The sequence below is a fragment of the Oncorhynchus tshawytscha genome, linkage group LG19, assembly GCF_018296145.1.
Source record: "Oncorhynchus tshawytscha isolate Ot180627B linkage group LG19, Otsh_v2.0, whole genome shotgun sequence".
NCBI classification, from domain to species: Eukaryota; Metazoa; Chordata; class Actinopteri; order Salmoniformes; family Salmonidae; genus Oncorhynchus; species Oncorhynchus tshawytscha.
In genome coordinates, this window is record NC_056447.1 from 22,000,768 (window position 1) to 22,017,496 (window position 16,729).

Here is a 16,729-nt window from a genome sequence, read left to right on the forward strand (position 1 = left end):
CTCAAGCTAACAAAGGACGAGGAGGCTCTAGTCTAGGGACCAGAGATAAAAGCTCTTCGGCTATATTTTATACCAGGATTACAATAGACTTCATACTGCATTTCTGCAAGATAGTTATTTAAAGTGTCCTGTGTGTTCTTTTTTTTTTCTAATCCAGTGAACTCCGATCCTAATTCTGTCCTCCCCAGTGTCTCGTTCAACCCAAAACGCAGATTAGTGTCCCAGGAGCCAGACTCAGAACAGGGCCTCTCTCTATCTGGGACTTATAGATCCATTTTGCATGCATGAGAGGCAGAGCGAAACAGGAGATCCCAGTGCCAGGTTTCAGGGCCACAGAGAGGGGCAGGAGGATGATGGGTATGACTGGCTTCCATTAAAATGCCTTCATAACTGCTATCAAGCTCCAGAGTAATGTAATCTGCAGGCACTCTGTCTGCTCTGCTTTAGATACATGCCCCTGACCCTCTGTTGCCCTCTACCTATTCCCCCAGAGTAGCGTAGGAGGTGCTTGCCTGCCCCTCTATCCTCTCCCCCTCCTGGTTTGGGTGACCTCCTCCAGCATAGGCCGGGTGCTGACAGGTGTACCCAGCAGACAGCGGGTGGGTTTGGTGTGTCTTATCTCCTGCTTAAACAGTGTGTTTTGAAGGGGGCGGGGAGGAACCTGTGACCTAGTGCTGTTTGTCAGCCAGATGTGAACTGCCCAGAGTCTACACCTCAAAGAGAGGGTCTGTGTGAGGGGTGAAGGTTGAGACACACTATCTGAGGATTTCACAACTGGCCACGGAGTCATCATAATGACTGGTTTGGTTGCATTGCAGTATTATATGCAGAGCAGAGCACATGCAACCGCACAAATCAACTGTCAGTCATTATCAGGAAATGTGTGTTTCCATCAGGAGTGTAACACTAAAGACTTGGGGCAAATGGAATCAACAACCTCTGCATCATCAAGACAGTTGCTTTGTGAGGTGTTTTTATGGAACCTTTATTTAACTGGGCAAGTCAGTTAAGAACACATTGTTATTTACAATGATGGCCAAGCCCGGGCGATGCTGGGCCAATTGTGCGCTGTCCTATGGGACACACAATCACTGCCGGTTGTGCTACAGCCTGGAAACGAACCAGGCTCTGTAGTGATGCCTCTAACATGCAGTGCCTTAGACCACTGTGCCACTTGGGAGCCCGTGTTTAAAGTTAGCCATTGTTATGTAAATGCCAGCTGAAAAGTACCAGTGGCCTGGTATTGGCCCCAAGTCAAAGCAATATGAGCCTTTTGGGTGAATCTGATGGAAATTTGACATGAGTATGGGTTGATGTGGGAGTGTTGGGAATGGTGGAAAGCAAGGCGGTCGGGGTGCCCCCTGCTGGGACAGTGGGGGTAATGCTGCTGTTGCTCTGCTGCTGGTGTGGTGGTCCTGCTGGAGCATGCCAGGCAACCCGCCCTTGACCCTCCCAGAGCACTAGAGCAGTCACTCCCAAGCACAGCTCTGAAGATGCTCACTCATTAATCACAGTAAGATGGAAGCTGTGTGTGTGTTTTATCCTCTGTAAACTAATAAGATCATATAGTCAAACTAACAACATACTGAATGATTCTAATGTCAGGGTGGGAAGAGAGGGTAAGAACGATTAGTGAGAGAGCGAAGGGGAGAGCGAATGTTTTATTCACTCGGACTTAAAGCTTACTTTCTGGCAGATAGGCTTTTGGCCTTTCCCAATGAGACAAGGAATCAGCTTTTATTTCCCGTGCTGCAGTTATCCGGGACAGAAATTACCTTCAAACCCTTGACTGTGACTATGCCACTGCAGGGTATGTGTATGCATGAGTTATTTTTGTGTATGCATACTGCATAGCCAGATAAAAGCTATATGTTGAATTCCTCATTGTGACAATGATGTAACTGACGTCAGATCTCCTCCCATAGGTGAGTCTGGATTGGGGAAATCCACACTCATCAACTCCCTCTTCCTGACTGACCTGTACTCCAAGGATTACCCTGGCCCATCCCTACGGATCAAGAAGACTGTGCAGGTAGCCTACACCCCCCCCCACACACACACACACACACACACACACACACACACACACACACACACACACACACACACTTCCTCCACATGTGGTAGTGCAACACGAGCAGAGAGCACAAAGCTCTCAGGCCAATACAAACAAACCCAATAACCACTGGATGGTCACAGCGGCCAGACCAGAGGCAGTGCACCCAGAGGCAGTGCACCCAGAGCACCAGCAGCCAGAGATAGAGCCCACAGTGTTTTGTCCTTATATGTCCTTGATAAACAGAAGAGGGACAGATGACGAGACTGGGGGGGGGGCTAGTTCACTCAATTGATGGGTGCACATTTTTTTTATTTTTTTTAGTTAAGGGTGTTTGGGGAGATTTATGTGGCCTCTCTTTAGGATGGGGACAAGAAGGAGGAGAGTTGGACTCTGGGGCTCTGGTTCCTCTTGGGGCCTGAAGGGGTCAGTAGGAGGTTAGGAATGTTCCCATGAAACAACACTCAGTGGTGACTTTCCCACCAAACACAAGACTCCCATCTCGGAGGCATCCTGGGCATCGGCTTTCTGTCTTTGTGATGTATATGCAAAGGCACACACACTAGGGCGGTGTTTGGCTACTATATTTGGGTTTTATCTCCATCACACGGCGAGCACTGAGGTGGGAGTTAGTAACCTTTTGAGTCATCATTTCCTGAATTAGAACCACACTTTTGCAAAGCTGTTTTTAAGAAATTACCGTGTGACTTCATTTTGAATGTAGACTGACGTAAGTTGTTTTTCAGATTTGTTGAGGCCTAAGATTTCTGGTTGTGTCTCTGGGGTCCCCGTGGTTCCTGCTGATGTGTTTGATCCTCCATTGTATTGAAGAGTGCGTCCAATGTTTAGAAATGGAGCTGTTGGGGTAGACCAAAGCCACAGTGTAAATGTAGAGGGGTAGACTTGGGCCCAGTGTGCTGTGTGCGGCTGTCTGCTGCGGCTGCCGTGGGCTGAGGGGAGAGACGGGGGGGGAGTATTTATATTCCAGAACAATCTCTTATGTCTGTCAAATGGTCACATTCTGTCTACTCAGATTTCACTCAATTGATGGGTGCACATTTTTGGGGTATTTTGTTGCGCACACACACACACACACACACTCTTCCGAAAGTATTTTGAGTGCTTGATATATGCCCTGCTAGAAAAGAATGTGCATCTAAACTAAAGTGTTTTGCAAAGAATGTGTTTTTGCGTGTTTAGAGAGACTGAAAGAGGTCGCCCCAAAATAACTACCCTTGTGAAAGTATGCAGCAGCCGAACAGAGAGCAACTGAAACAAACCGTAGTGGGAAACGAATTATGCATTTGTCTCCTAAAACCGTGAAAAATCTACCAGCACCATATCACTGTCACAGCTGCCATTTTCCCCCCCAGGACTAACATGATTAAGCTATAGATGAGCCGTAGTGTATGGGGGAGCTGAGAGATGAAATGGGAGCTATGGAGTTATGTCTTAGAGTTACTGTTTTGCAGGTGGAGCAGTCCAAGGTTCTGGTGAAGGAAGGGGGTGTCCAGCTCACTCTCACCATCGTCGATACGCCAGGGTTTGGAGATGCAGTGGACAATAGTAACTGGTGAGTATTGGGAGTGAATGTGAGCATGTATGAAAGATATGGTGGAGTTTGTTTGTTGTGTAGGAGTGTGACTATATGCAATATTCTCTCTGCGTCAATGAGAGCCTAAATGTTCGAGGTGAACAACATTTTCCTATTTTACTCTTTCTCACCTCTTTCATCCCCCCTCTCAGCTGGCAGCCTGTCATTAACTTCATTGACAGTAAGTGTGAGGACTTCCTGAATGCAGAGTCCAGGGTGAACCGACGACTGATGCCAGACAACAGAGTTCACTGCTGCCTGTACTTCATCGCCCCCTCTGGCCACGGGTGAGTACTGACAGACCTTGGGAGAACAGTCCTTTTGTGATCATGTACCAGTACTACATTGATGTCATAGGATGTATAGTATATACTCTTTGATGGCTAAATATATGAAGCCTATGCTACCCACCTTTCCTTGTCTGATAAAGAGACTCTTATGAGCTGAAACACATTTAAAATTATAACAAATGTTATACCGCATGTGTACTGTAATTATAAAGTGTTCTCTATGCTGAGTTAAGTGGCCATGTATTTCCAGCAAGACAAGGCCGAGAGAGATGTAGGCTGCCAATGTTGTGACCTACAAGGTTGCATAACACCCACTAGACTGAGGATGAGATAGAAGCACTCTCACCATCACTGAGCCAGCCAATCAGGAGGAGGCAGCTCACTGAGGAGCCCCTGAGCTCAGAATCCCTGGGAATGGGATGCTTTATTTTCAGCTTAGAAAAACGCCTCCGTAGCAAATCAGCTAGGCCCACTTTTTGTGTTAGGATCTATCCAATCCTACATATTTTAACCAGTCAAATGGTTTCTGTAATTATATGTAGCCATATAAGGAGGACTATGGACACTGACGTGGTTGTGACATTATATAAGATCATGAAAATGTCAGTTGTTAGACCGACACAAGGTAATGCATTAAGAGATCAGAAATCATGTCAGTCCATGCCTCTGCTAATGTGGAGACAAATTCAGAATGTGACCTTCCTCCTCTGCCAGGTCTGTCCCTGTCGCTTTCCCCACACTTCATATGCCCCCTTTAGTCCTGTGACCTGTAACAGTGGGTCTGTTGCTCTGTGTCTGTATATTCCTGGAATCCACAGCCCCCCCCCCCTTCACCCTTAATGCTTTGCCCCCTCCAGCTCTCCCCTCCAGTCCCTGGACAGAACTCACTCTCTCAGGCCACAGAGAAGAAGAGCCCCTTTGTCCACCTACTCCCTCATCAGCCAGAGTGAGAACATCACAGAGAGAATAACAAAGAGAATCCCTCATGATCCCACCATGACATAATTATTAGTGGTCACTGACTGGGAAAAAAGAAAAGACATGAAAATACACTACAGTATATACAAAAGTATTTGGACACCCCTTCAAATTAGGGAATTCGGCTATTTCAGCCACACCCGTTGCTGACAGGATAATAAAATCGAGCACACAGACATGCAATCTCCATAGACAAACATTGGCCATATTGAAAAGCTCAGTGACTTTCAATGTGGCACCACCATAAGATGCCACCTTTCCAACAAGTCAGTTCGTCAAATTTCTGCCCTGCTGAGCTGCCCCGGTCAACTTTAAGTGATGTTATTGTGAAGTGGAAAGTCTTAAGAGCAACAACGGCTCAGCCGCAAAGTGTTAGGCCACACAAGCTCACAGAACGGGACCGATCAAGTGCTTATCGTGTGAAAATCATCTGCCCTCGTTTGCAAAACTCACTACCGAGTTCCAAACTGCCTCTGGAAGCAACGTCAGCAAAATAACTGTTTGTCTGGAACCTCATGAAATGGGTTTTCATGGCCGAGTGGCCACACACAAGCCTAAGATCACCATGCGCAATGCCAAGCGTCAGCTGGAGTGGTGTAAAGCTCACTGCCATTGGACTCTGGAGCAGTGGAAATGTGTTTTCTGGAGTGATGAATCACGCTTCACCATCTGGCAGTCCGACGGACAAATCTGTGTTTGGCGGATGCCTGGAGAACGCTACCTGCCCTGATGCATCGTGCCAACTGTAAAGTTTGGTGGAGGAGGAATAATGGTCTGGGGCTGTTTTTCATGGTTTGGACTAGGCCCCTTAGGGAAATGTTAATGCTACAGCATAGAATGACATTCTAGACGATTCTGTGCTTCCAACTTTGTGGCAACAGTTTGGGGAAGCACTTGACTGGCCTGTACAGAGCCCTGACCTCAAGCCCATTGAACACCTTTGGGATGAATTGGAACGCCGACTGTGAGCCATGCATAATCGCCCAACATCAGTGCCCGACCTCACTAATGCTGTTGTGGCTGAATGGGAGCAAGTCCCAGCAGCAATGTTCCAATATTCTAGTGGAAAGCCTTCCCAGAAGAGTGGAGGCTGTTATAGCAACAAAGGGGGGACCAACTCCATGTTAATGCTCATGATTTTGGAATGAGATGTTTGACCATGTGTCCACATACTTTGGGTCATGTACTGTAAATAAGACAGTCAGTGTTTCTTTGGTTCATCCAGTGTTTTCTTGCCACTGGTGGCATAATGCACTGCGTCAGTTTGAGCAGAACGTGTACTAACTACAGAGACGTGACGTGTCACATCACGCATAAGTCAGCCTTCCCTGCCTGCCTGCCTGTGTTTGTCTGACTGACTGTGTATCTGTTTTGACTGTGCAACAACAGAGCCTCAGAACATATATTTTTTAACTGTGTAAAATGCGTTGAAGGCTGAAGCCCCTGGACATTGAGTTCATGAAGCGTCTTCATGACAAGGTCAACGTGATCCCTCTAATCGCCAAGGCAGACACTCTGACACCTGAAGAATGCCAGCTGTTCAAGAAACAGGTGTGTGTATGTGTTCATTATTCGTGTTTGCACAAATACAACATGTGTATGGTAATTACTCATGTCATTTTTACCTTCAACTCAGATCATGAAGGAAATCCAAGAACACAAGATCAGAATCTATGAGTTTCCTGACACCGAGGACGATGAGGACAGCAAGCTCATCCGGAAGATCAAGGTAGTGTCCAATGAGAGAGACTGATACGGTCATTGGTATCAGTCCACACTAGTCCCCATCTGCCATTTTGTTTTGTCCCTGTCAGTTTGGTTATCTAATAGGTTGTCGATACTGTACAGGCTCACTGATTAACTGTCACTTCTCCCTCTGTCTCCCTGTGCGGCAGGAGCGGATGCCTCTGGCAGTGGTTGGCAGCAACGTGGTGATTGAAGTGAACGGCAAGAAGGTCAGAGGTCGTCAGTACCCCTGGGGCGTGGCAGAAGGTAGGTTCAGTATGGGCCTGGCTGGGTTCTCTGTTCTGTCTGAGATGAGACAGTGGCATGGTATTGTCTGTGGGTTGTTGTTCTGGAGAATGTTCTTTATTAATGTCACTCACTGTGCCATGCAAGTGGATGAAGCACGGAAGTGTGGAGACCTAGTGTAGGGAAACTGCATGGCCTCCCAGGATATCCCCCCCTCCCCCCAGAGAGTGTTTCTGACAGGGATTCTGGAAAAGGGGGACAGGGTTTTTCTACTAGGATATCATGGTCTCTCTGGCAGTGAACACTGTACTGTACCACCCCAGGGACTTCAGAGAGAGAGACCGTGTCACCCCTTTTTTCACCATTGGCCACAATGAATCGTTGTTGTTCTCCACTTGATTTTCTTTTGTTTTAAGTTCCCTGAAATACATTTTTTTTTTTTCATTTTCAAGTGTTGCTCTGTGATTGACCGTTGACCGTATCAGTGGTTGACCGTATCAGTGGTTGACCGTATCAGTCTTTCACTTTTTCATTCTTTCTTTTCTCTTTTTTCTTTCTGTCTATTCTTTTCCATGACTGACAGAGGGCATTTTTGGTAAACAAAACCATCTCTCACCTTTGATACCCCTCTCCCTCAGGCCTTCCTCCCCTCTTCACTTTTTGTTGCTGCAACATTAGGTTGATGGTCAAAGTGGAGCTCTTACTAATTGAGAAACCTATAGGCTGTTCAGCGCTAACGCTTCTCCTAGAATAGAGCAACATCACCCTCTAACTCATGTTAATAGGTACCTGATTATCTTCGAGGGATACTTTAGGATGTGGGCAATGAGGCCCTTTATCTACTTCCCCAGAGTCAGATGACCTTGTGGATTCCATTTTTTATGCGTCTGTGTCCAGTATAAAGGAATTTAGAGGTAGTTTTGTGAGCCAATGCTAACTAGCGTTAGCACACTGGCTGGAAGTCTATGGGTATCGACTAACACGCTAGATGAAGGGCCTCATTGCCATAATCCTGAAGTATACCTTTTTATATTAAGTCATACCTTTTCCAGAACTGCATGATCTACCTTTATTCGTTTTAGTCATCATTTGGCCACTCGTCAACACTCAATTGTAGCACTGTTAAGAGTTGAAAATGCACAAACTAATTGTATACATAGTATGTGAATGTATACATATTTTGCATGCATTATCTAAGAACAGTCACTTATCTATATACACTCTGTTGCGCTAAATCCTTGCACTGTGATGCTGTTTGCTGACACTCCCTGTAGTTCCCACAGGGGGTCCATCACACATACTCCGTTGCATATTGATTCATAGAACATTTTACAATAAGTTCTTTGTCATGGGATATGACATTTTTCCCTGTTCTTGGCTCATTCAATGGAAACCTCCATGCAGGTATCATAATCTAACGACCGTTAGTAGCTAAAGCACTCGGGCTTAAAACTCCTGATGGGCAGCTGACCCCATGCGATAGCAGTGATCTTGCTCTCAGTGTTGCTCTGTTTTAACGGCAGTGCACTGAAAATAACAGTGAGGAGGCAACAACCATTCAGTCCAGCGTACATCAGGAGTTTTCAGCCAATCGGCCGAGGGTGTGTCTTTCCATTAGAGCTACAACCATGCTTTGTTATGACCCTGTGACCCCACCTCAACCAAACCCCCCTCCCCTCCCATCATTGAGGCTGGCCTGCCCTGCCAGCCCTCATCTCCCCTCATGTAACCCCTCGTTCAGTAGACAGTCAGGGTGGACAGACACGGGTTACAGGGGTCACCTGGGCAGGACCTGGGTTCCCGTGTGCCCTCTCCTCCCTCCCATCAGAAGTCACTCAGGTAGGTGACAGCAGGGGCTCTATGCATGCACCTCACGGGTAAGGTGTCCTCCTTCTCTTCCTGAGATCCACAGCTGACAGCGTGATGCACGTTAGGCTTAGCCCCAGATAAGGTGGGGCCTGGGGAGTGGAGCTATGGAGTAAAGGAGATGTTTTGATCAGGAAAGAGGAGAAATCCACATCTTCAGCAGCAGCAGCAGTGTCTCTGCGGTCCTTTTCCAGAATCCCATGTGATCTTTTAACCATGTGTGTGTTTAATCAGCTGAAATGTATGTCTTAGAGCAGTGGTCTGTCTGGTCTGTGACATGTCTGTCTGTTGACTACTCTATGTACTGTATACTACTGAATGTGTGTGTTTGAGCAGTGGTCCAGTGAAATGTGTCTCTGTCCTTAGTGATAGTTTTAACCATGTCTGTGTGTTCACTGAGCAGACACATTCTTCTTTACAGTCTGAGCACGGGTCCTTTTGGCCAATGACTTTGTGTGTTGTCTGTGTGTTTGACTACCTAACAGTCTCATCGGGTAATTACCTGTAATAAGAATGTAGACTAGCTGAGCGACCCAGTGATTTTTGGCTCCGAGAGTAGAAATTGTCCCTTTTGATCCGAGAGCCTTTGTAATGTTACCGGGAATTCTGGGAACTGGTGTGTATTCTACCAGTACCCAATAATGATTGATGGCGATGTGAAGAGAACAATCTCTGTGGGTCTCTGACGTCTCTCTCTCTCTCTCTCTCTCTCTCTTCCTGTTTTAGTGGAGAACGGGGAGCACTGTGACTTCACTGTGTTACGGAACATGCTGATCAGGTGAGAGACCGAGGATGCATGTCAACCCTTTTATTCATCCATTATTGTCAGTGATTATAACACGGTATTTACAGTGATATAATTATTTGAGACCCAACTTACCCAATTCTCTCCTGTAGGACCCATATGCAAGATCTGAAGGATGTGACCAACAACGTCCACTATGAGAACTACCGCAGCAAAAAGCTTGCTGCCGTAACCTGCAATGGAGGAGTGGACACCAGCAAGACCAAGAACCAAATGACCAGGTAGGAGAGAGACCTTAATCATCAGAGGAAATACCATAGATCTGATATGTTCAATAGTAATCAGACAGGCTGAGAAAGAATCTTAAAATATGCTGTAAAGCTTATTTCATAGATGAACCTGATGTTTGAGTCATAATGTCAGTAAGTGACGGTGACCAGACTGTATTGGTTGGGATGTGCTTCGTTAATCACTGGTCACTGTTAGTGATTCTTGATGTTTGGTCCCTCACCTTTGACCTGTAGGAGCCCCCTGGCCCAGATGGAGGAGGAGCGGAGGGAACATGTCATGAAGATGAAGAAGATGGAAACAGAGATGGAGCAGGTGTTTGAGATGAAGGTCAAGGAGAAGAAACAGAAACTGAAGGATTCTGAGGCTGAGGTGTGTGTGTGTGTGTGTGTACACCAATTGGGAGACATAAGGACTAGAAGTCAACCGAGTAATCGGAATGGCCGATTTAATTAGGGCCGATTTCAAGTTTTCATAACAATCAGAAATCTGTATTTTTGGACACCGATTTTGCTGTTTTTTTTGTGTGTTTTTTACACCTTTAATCTTTATTTAACTAGGCAAGTCAGTTAAGAACACATTCTTATTTTCAATGACAGCCTAGGAACGGTGGGTTAACTGCCTCGTTCAGGGACATGCGGAACGACAGATCTTCACCTTGCCAGCTCGGGGGATGCAATATTACAACCTTACAGTTAACTAAGTCCAACGCAATAACGACCTGTCTCGTTGCACTCCACAAGGAGACTGCCTGTTACGCGAATGCAGTAAGCCAAGGTAAATTGCTAGCTAGCATTAAACTTATCTTATAAAAATCAATCAATCATAATCACTAGTTAACTACACATGGTTGATGATATTACTAGATATTATCTAGCATGTCCTGCGTTGCATATAAACTGACTGAGCATACAAGTATCTAAGTATCTGACTGAGCGGTGGTAGGCAGAAGCAGGCGCGTAAATATTCATTCAAACAGCACTTTTGTGCGTTTTGCCAGCAGCTCTTTGTTGTGCGTCAAGTATTGCGCTGTTTATGACTTCAAGCCTATCAAATCCCGAGATGAGGCTGGTATAACCGAAGTGAAATGGCTAGCTAGTTAGCACGCGCTAATAGCGTTTCAAACCTCACTCGCTCTGAGCCTTCTAGTAGTTGTTCCCCTTGCTCTGCATGGGTAACGCTGCTTCGAAGGTGGCTGTTGTCGTTGTGTTCCTGGTTCGAGCCCAAGGAGGAGCGAGAAGAGGGACGGAAACTATACTATTACACTGGCAATACTAAAGTGCCTATCAGAACATCCAATAGTCAAAGGTTAATGAAATACAAAGGGTATAGAGAGAAAGTCCTATAATTCCTCTAATAACTACAACCTAAAACGTCTTACCTGGGAATATTGAAGACTCATGTTAAAATGAACCACCAGCTTTCATATGTTCTGAGCAAGGAACTTAAACGTTAGCTTTCTTACATGGCAAATATTGCACTTCTACTTTCTCCAACACTTTGTTTTTGCATTATTTAAACCAAATTGAACATGTTTCATTATTCATTTGAGGCTAAATTGATTTTATTGATGTATTATATTAAGTTCAAATAAGTGTTCATTCAGTATTGTTGTAATTGTCATTATTACAAATAAAATTTAAAAAATCGGTATCGACTTTTTTTGGTCCTCCAATAATCGGTATCGGCGTTGAAAAATCATAGTCGGTCGACTTCTAATAAGGACAGGCGAGGTAGAGCCTCAAGTCAATTTGGATGTGTGTATCTGTCTGTTTTATTCACAAGTAACACATTTGCCTCCCTTCTCAGCTGGAGCGACGCCACGAGCAGATGAAAAAGAACTTGGAGGTTCAGTATAAGGAACTGGAGGAGAAGCGGCGTCACCATGAGGAAGAGAAGTCAAACTGGGAGGCACAGCAACGTATACTGGAGCAGCAGAAACTTGACGCTTCTAAGTGAGTGGCTGACATATTTAATCGTCCTTCCTCTTATTCTCTCAGACAAGCATATAGTATGTTTTGTCTATTTTTCTCAATTAAATGCAATTTTGAGATATTAAATAATTCCCTTTTTCTCTATTTTTTATTTTTTTTACAGGACCATGGAAAAGAACAAAAAGAAGGGAAAAATATTTTAAGTTGAACCTATTCCTCCAATTAAATATTGCAAACTTGTTTTTACATCCTTTTTGATGTTCACACAATCTATGACCCTCAAACCATATATATACACACACACACACACACACGCGCGCACGCTAATAAGCCGCGTTCACACTGCACTTAGCTCAGGGCTACAAGGGTGTTTACACTTGCACATTATAAAGTGGGCTAGCTGACCCTATTGTACTATTTAGGTCATACATGGACCTCACACATGCATCTCATTCAGTACATACAACAACACGCCCCAATGTCACACTCATACACCACTATACACACACAGCCACATCCCTCTTTTGGGGGTCTGCCAAAACCTTTTATTTCTATTCCTGACAAGGAGGAAATTATGTCCCTCTGATCTTTGGAGTTTTACACATGGCAGGCATCATGCATAGCCATCCTTTATACTAGTGTACTACAATCTGTTCTCTAGCTAGCTCACCTGTTTCTTCCAGCAGAGGCAGCTCAAGACCATTCACAAGCACACTCCATTGTGACTTGTGTAAACACAATTACGTACGCTCGGACATTCCCTGAACTCCTGGGACATGTGCATGTTAAACACACACTTGTAGGTGGTTATTAAGGGTTCGAGTCAGGTGCGAGTGTACAAGAAACAGGAAAATAATTGTTTTGAATTATGACAGTCAAAAGCCAAGTCGAGATGAAAAAGCCAGGTTCAGGAAAGGGGGTGACCTATCTTAAATGTGTGTGTACTTGTGTGTGGGTGCCTGTGTGTGTGCACGTGCCTGTAAACCATGTGTTTGTGTCTTCTATTTTACTAATAGAAGACACACTTAACGGTATAAACAGTAACATTGTCAGTGTCATAACATTCTCTGGATACTGAAGCAGATAATTATGTCCCTATTATATAGATAATGTTACACAAATCATATGGGTGTCTAAAACAATGATAACCGTGATTATGGCAATGTCTTATATTGTGAAGTGATGGATTTTGTCAAAGCCCTAAACCTAGCCCTATCTATCCCTTGTCCCCTGTTCTGAAGACTGTACCGAGAGCTCTAAATGCATGGGTTTGTCCCAAACGCATGGTGAGACTCTGACACTGAGACACATTGTGTGACACCTCTAAACCCTTACCTCTCTGAGGTCCGTCAAGTTTTATTTGAATATATTATGTATGTATGGTTGGACAACAATCCCCTGAATTAGTGTAGTCTTAATTTGACAAACCCCTAGAAATCTTAAGATGCACTTGAAGACATGCAAAAGGGACACAGAAAATGCACAGATAAATACAACACACATAAAACCCCTGTAATTTTCTTCTGGTTCACATACATAATGGAATTGACTGTAAATTGTTATATACTTCACAACTGAACACAAGCCCCAAATCCCAGAAGACAACCTCTGACCCAACCTACACTGCCTTCACAAACCACACTCTCACACACACACAATTATACTCTATGCCAACTGTATGCTTTCTCAGGACCAGTCTCTTGTTGCAGGTCTCTGAGTTGTAATAGTCAGAAGTTAGTCCGTGGTCTGAGAAGTCTTAAAGGCTCATTTGAGCTAAGGTCTGAGACAAACTTTTCCTAAATCATTCTTTAACCACTCCCCTATCTAATAATGTTGAAGGTAGCCATAACTTTAGGAGTTGTTTTTTTAAATTTTTTATATATATCTACACTCTTCAGCTTTATTCTGTTCTTCATTTTATTATCATCTGTTCTCTCTAACTGTACATTATTAATATTAAAGATGAGAAGGTTATGCTTAAGTGAAATGTTTCCTCTCCTTTTATTAAAGCAGTGGATTCTCACATACAGTACATTAAAACACAATAACGTGCATGTGCATCTTAACTCATATCAATTCCATATATTGCAAAATAGTTATTGCTGCATTTCAAAGTGATAAACATGTCACTTTCTTACTGTTAAGTGTTATAGGAAATAGTTCTGAAAGTTTTTATAGTAAAGTGAACATATACAGTAAAACATGGGGTAAGATGATAACCAACCGTTTGGTGCCATCCAGTGAGCTACATTAAAACTCTGTCTCTACTTGTATGTTGAGAATAGAGTAGTCTTCATGGAGCTGGTGAGGCTTGAGTCATGATGAGGAGGTTGTCAAGGATGACTGGAACTCTCAATGCCTCTACATGTGGCCACAGCTGCTGGCTATTTGAGCTGGTTGAAGGCTTTCTGTACCCACCGCTCACTCAACTGGAAGCAAATCAATTTCCCCTTGACAGTTTTGACCCTGTAGTAGAAAAATAATGGTACAAAGAAAAGGGTACTATTTAGATGGGTACTATTCCTTAAATGACTGTTGCAAGTCAGTGAAAGTCACTAGTTCTTTAGTCTTCCATAATTGAGACAATGCAATGGCCTCAACCTAAGCGTTTGTGCTGTTGGACTCTGGCATCACTGGAAGAGGAACAAACACTTACACAAATGCTGGTAGGGGGCAGCCACTGTGAGTCTTCTGGATTGAGACAATCTTTTTGTGGGGGACACTCACTTTGAGGAAGTGGAAACAGCAGCTTTCTGGTGATGTCTGCAGTCCAAGAGCTGTGGGGGGATAAGATGGGTCAATTAGAACATCCTTGTGACTATTGACTATAAGCCATGAGGCAATCAGCCCAAGATGAGCATGACAATCTTACAGATATATAATCAAGATCATAAAAGGATAACTTATCTAAGTGCCCCTATCAAGAGGGCACATAAGCACCCACATGGGTTACATCCTTCTGTTAATGCACAATCCTTATGAAAATGTAATGAACTTACGGGTAGCATAGGAGTGGAACACTGTCAGCAGCAATAACCCAAGAGCCAAGCAGGTAGTCTTCATGATGGTTTAAGATATGTCGAAGGTCTGGCTTTTGCCCTGTTGTTGTCTTGGTTCCTCTTTAGTCTGAGTCCGTAAGAGTTACATCTCCCCATATAAATACTGTCCAGATGCATAATGGAACTTCCAGAGTTATATTAATATTTTGTTGAAGAGTAGGTGGCATTACACACTACCATTATAATCTCAAAATGTCCCTACGCCCCCATAGCTTGCCAAGTTAATCACTACTGATCAATGGCTGTAGTCTTTATATTCACTTCCTTTTTGAGAGGTAGGGGACTCTGTAAACATGATGGTGTGAAGATAAGATTCAATGCAGTGCCACCACAGTGCTTACAACTTCTCTCCAGCAACCCTCTGTCAGTGGAAAGCTGATGACGAATCTTCACAAGAAGTGGATCAAGCAGGAAGGGGTCAGAGTGTATGACAAAATTTTGCTAAAAATATTTTTTCCTCTTACTGTATTTCATCAGCTATTTGAAAACATGACATCATCAAACAACATCAGCAGTCCTGGAATATGGGTATACAATCACAATTACTGCAAGCCTTAAAGCGGCAATCAGCAGTTAAAGCAATAACATTGATAGTATTGGAGAAATGTAACCACTCTCAAATTCATAGAGCTATGTAAAACATTGGAGTAAAACACACTTATACTTTGAGTTCTGATGGTGAAAGACAGTTGAACTAAGCTACATACATAAGTCCAAAAATGGATGTAGTAACTACAGATTGCCCCTTTAACTGAATTAATATAAACAAAGTATTCACACCCCTTGACTTTTTCCACATTTTGTTGTGTTACAGCATTTAAAATGAATTAAATGTCGTTTTTTTGTCACTGGACTATACACAATACCCCATAATGTCAAAGTGGAATTGTGTTTTTTGACATTTTTACAAATTAATACAAAATTAAAAGCTGAAATGTCTTGTAACAATAAGTCAACACATACAATTAGCTGTAAGGGCCCTCAGTTGAGCAGTGAATTTCAAACACAGATTCAACCACAAAGACCAGGGAGGTTTTCCAATTCCTCACAAAAAAAGGCACCTATTGGTAGATGTGTAAAAAAACACTATTGAATATCCCTTTGAGCATGGTGAAGTTATGAATTACACTTTGGATGGTGTATCAATACAGCCAGTCACTACAAAGATACTGGTGTCCTTCCTAACTCAGTTGCCAGAGAGGAAGGAAACCGCTTAGGGATTTCAGCATGAGGCCAATGGGGATTTTAAAACAGTTACTGCTGTGATAGGAGAAAACTGAGTATCAGTGGTGTAGGTAATGCTTCAGGAGCACTCCCCCACCTTTTTTTAATTTGAGAATACACAGAGCTGGTAAAACTATTTCTGGAAGATGTATTCTGATTAATTCTATTAAATTACCATGAAAAAACATTTAATGACAGACCAAATAAATATGTAGGCTATAGCAGCCTAGAGGTAGGTAAATGATGGTTTCATCTATGAAAATACACTTTATGAATGGATAGTTCACCTCTCTATTTTATATTATTCTTCAATAGGGTATATTGTAGCCATGTGTTAAGCTAATTAAATGAAAGTGTATTTATGATACAGTGTAGTGCAGTGTGCAGTAGTGGTGCGTGGGTAAAAAAATAACTGGGGCAGCCAAGCCCCCCCCCTCCCTTAATTCATATGCCTTGCTACCATGATATACTGTATTTGCTTAAAGGCTGAGACAATAAAAAGACACAGTGGCAGAATAAATTCAACCAAGCCTTTGTTTTATCACAAAACCAGATAGCAACCTCTGTCCAGTAAAGTATATTGCATGTACAGTAACATGACCTACAGCATAGTCAAGCAAGTTCATGTTTCCAACAGTTTCAGACCACAAGACAACTGTTGATTTAGAACCACAGTGTTACATTTACATTTGAGTCATTTAGCAGACAGTCTTACCCACAGCAA

At 43.5% G+C, this 16,729-nt stretch overlaps 2 protein-coding genes across 6 annotated transcripts in view; one reads left to right on the top strand and one right to left on the bottom strand.

Moving 5' to 3' along the window:
• Window positions 1–13,703, top strand: part of LOC112218457 (septin-7) — a 29,724-nt gene extending 16,021 nt beyond the window's left edge. For 4 of the 5 annotated variants that reach the window (XM_024379264.2, XM_024379263.2, XM_024379260.2 and 1 more), the window contains exons 3-14: window positions 1,926–2,032; window positions 3,529–3,629; window positions 3,803–3,937; window positions 6,352–6,469; window positions 6,555–6,647; window positions 6,814–6,910; window positions 7,473–7,484; window positions 9,482–9,533; window positions 9,653–9,781; window positions 10,025–10,160; window positions 11,598–11,743; window positions 11,886–13,703. In XM_024379264.2, the coding sequence (XP_024235032.1) occupies window positions 1,926–2,032; window positions 3,529–3,629; window positions 3,803–3,937; window positions 6,352–6,469; window positions 6,555–6,647; window positions 6,814–6,910; window positions 7,473–7,484; window positions 9,482–9,533; window positions 9,653–9,781; window positions 10,025–10,160; window positions 11,598–11,743; window positions 11,886–11,925 (1,166 nt within the window). In that variant the 3' untranslated portion in view covers window positions 11,926–13,703. The remainder of the gene's footprint in view (window positions 1–1,925; window positions 2,033–3,528; window positions 3,630–3,802; window positions 3,938–6,351; window positions 6,470–6,554; window positions 6,648–6,813; window positions 6,911–7,472; window positions 7,485–9,481; window positions 9,534–9,652; window positions 9,782–10,024; window positions 10,161–11,597; window positions 11,744–11,885) is intronic. The other variant, XM_024379262.2, reaches the window with a different exon arrangement.
• Window positions 13,049–15,006, bottom strand: LOC112218459 (C-C motif chemokine 4-like). The gene is made up of 3 exons (XM_024379265.2): window positions 14,722–15,006; window positions 14,379–14,499; window positions 13,049–14,188 (listed from the first exon to the last, which is right to left on the bottom strand). Exons 1-3 carry the CDS (start codon window positions 14,783–14,785, stop codon window positions 14,107–14,109), a joined length of 267 nt encoding a protein of 88 aa, XP_024235033.1. The 5' UTR covers window positions 14,786–15,006; the 3' UTR covers window positions 13,049–14,106.
• Between the last annotated feature and the right edge of the window lie 1,723 nt (window positions 15,007–16,729).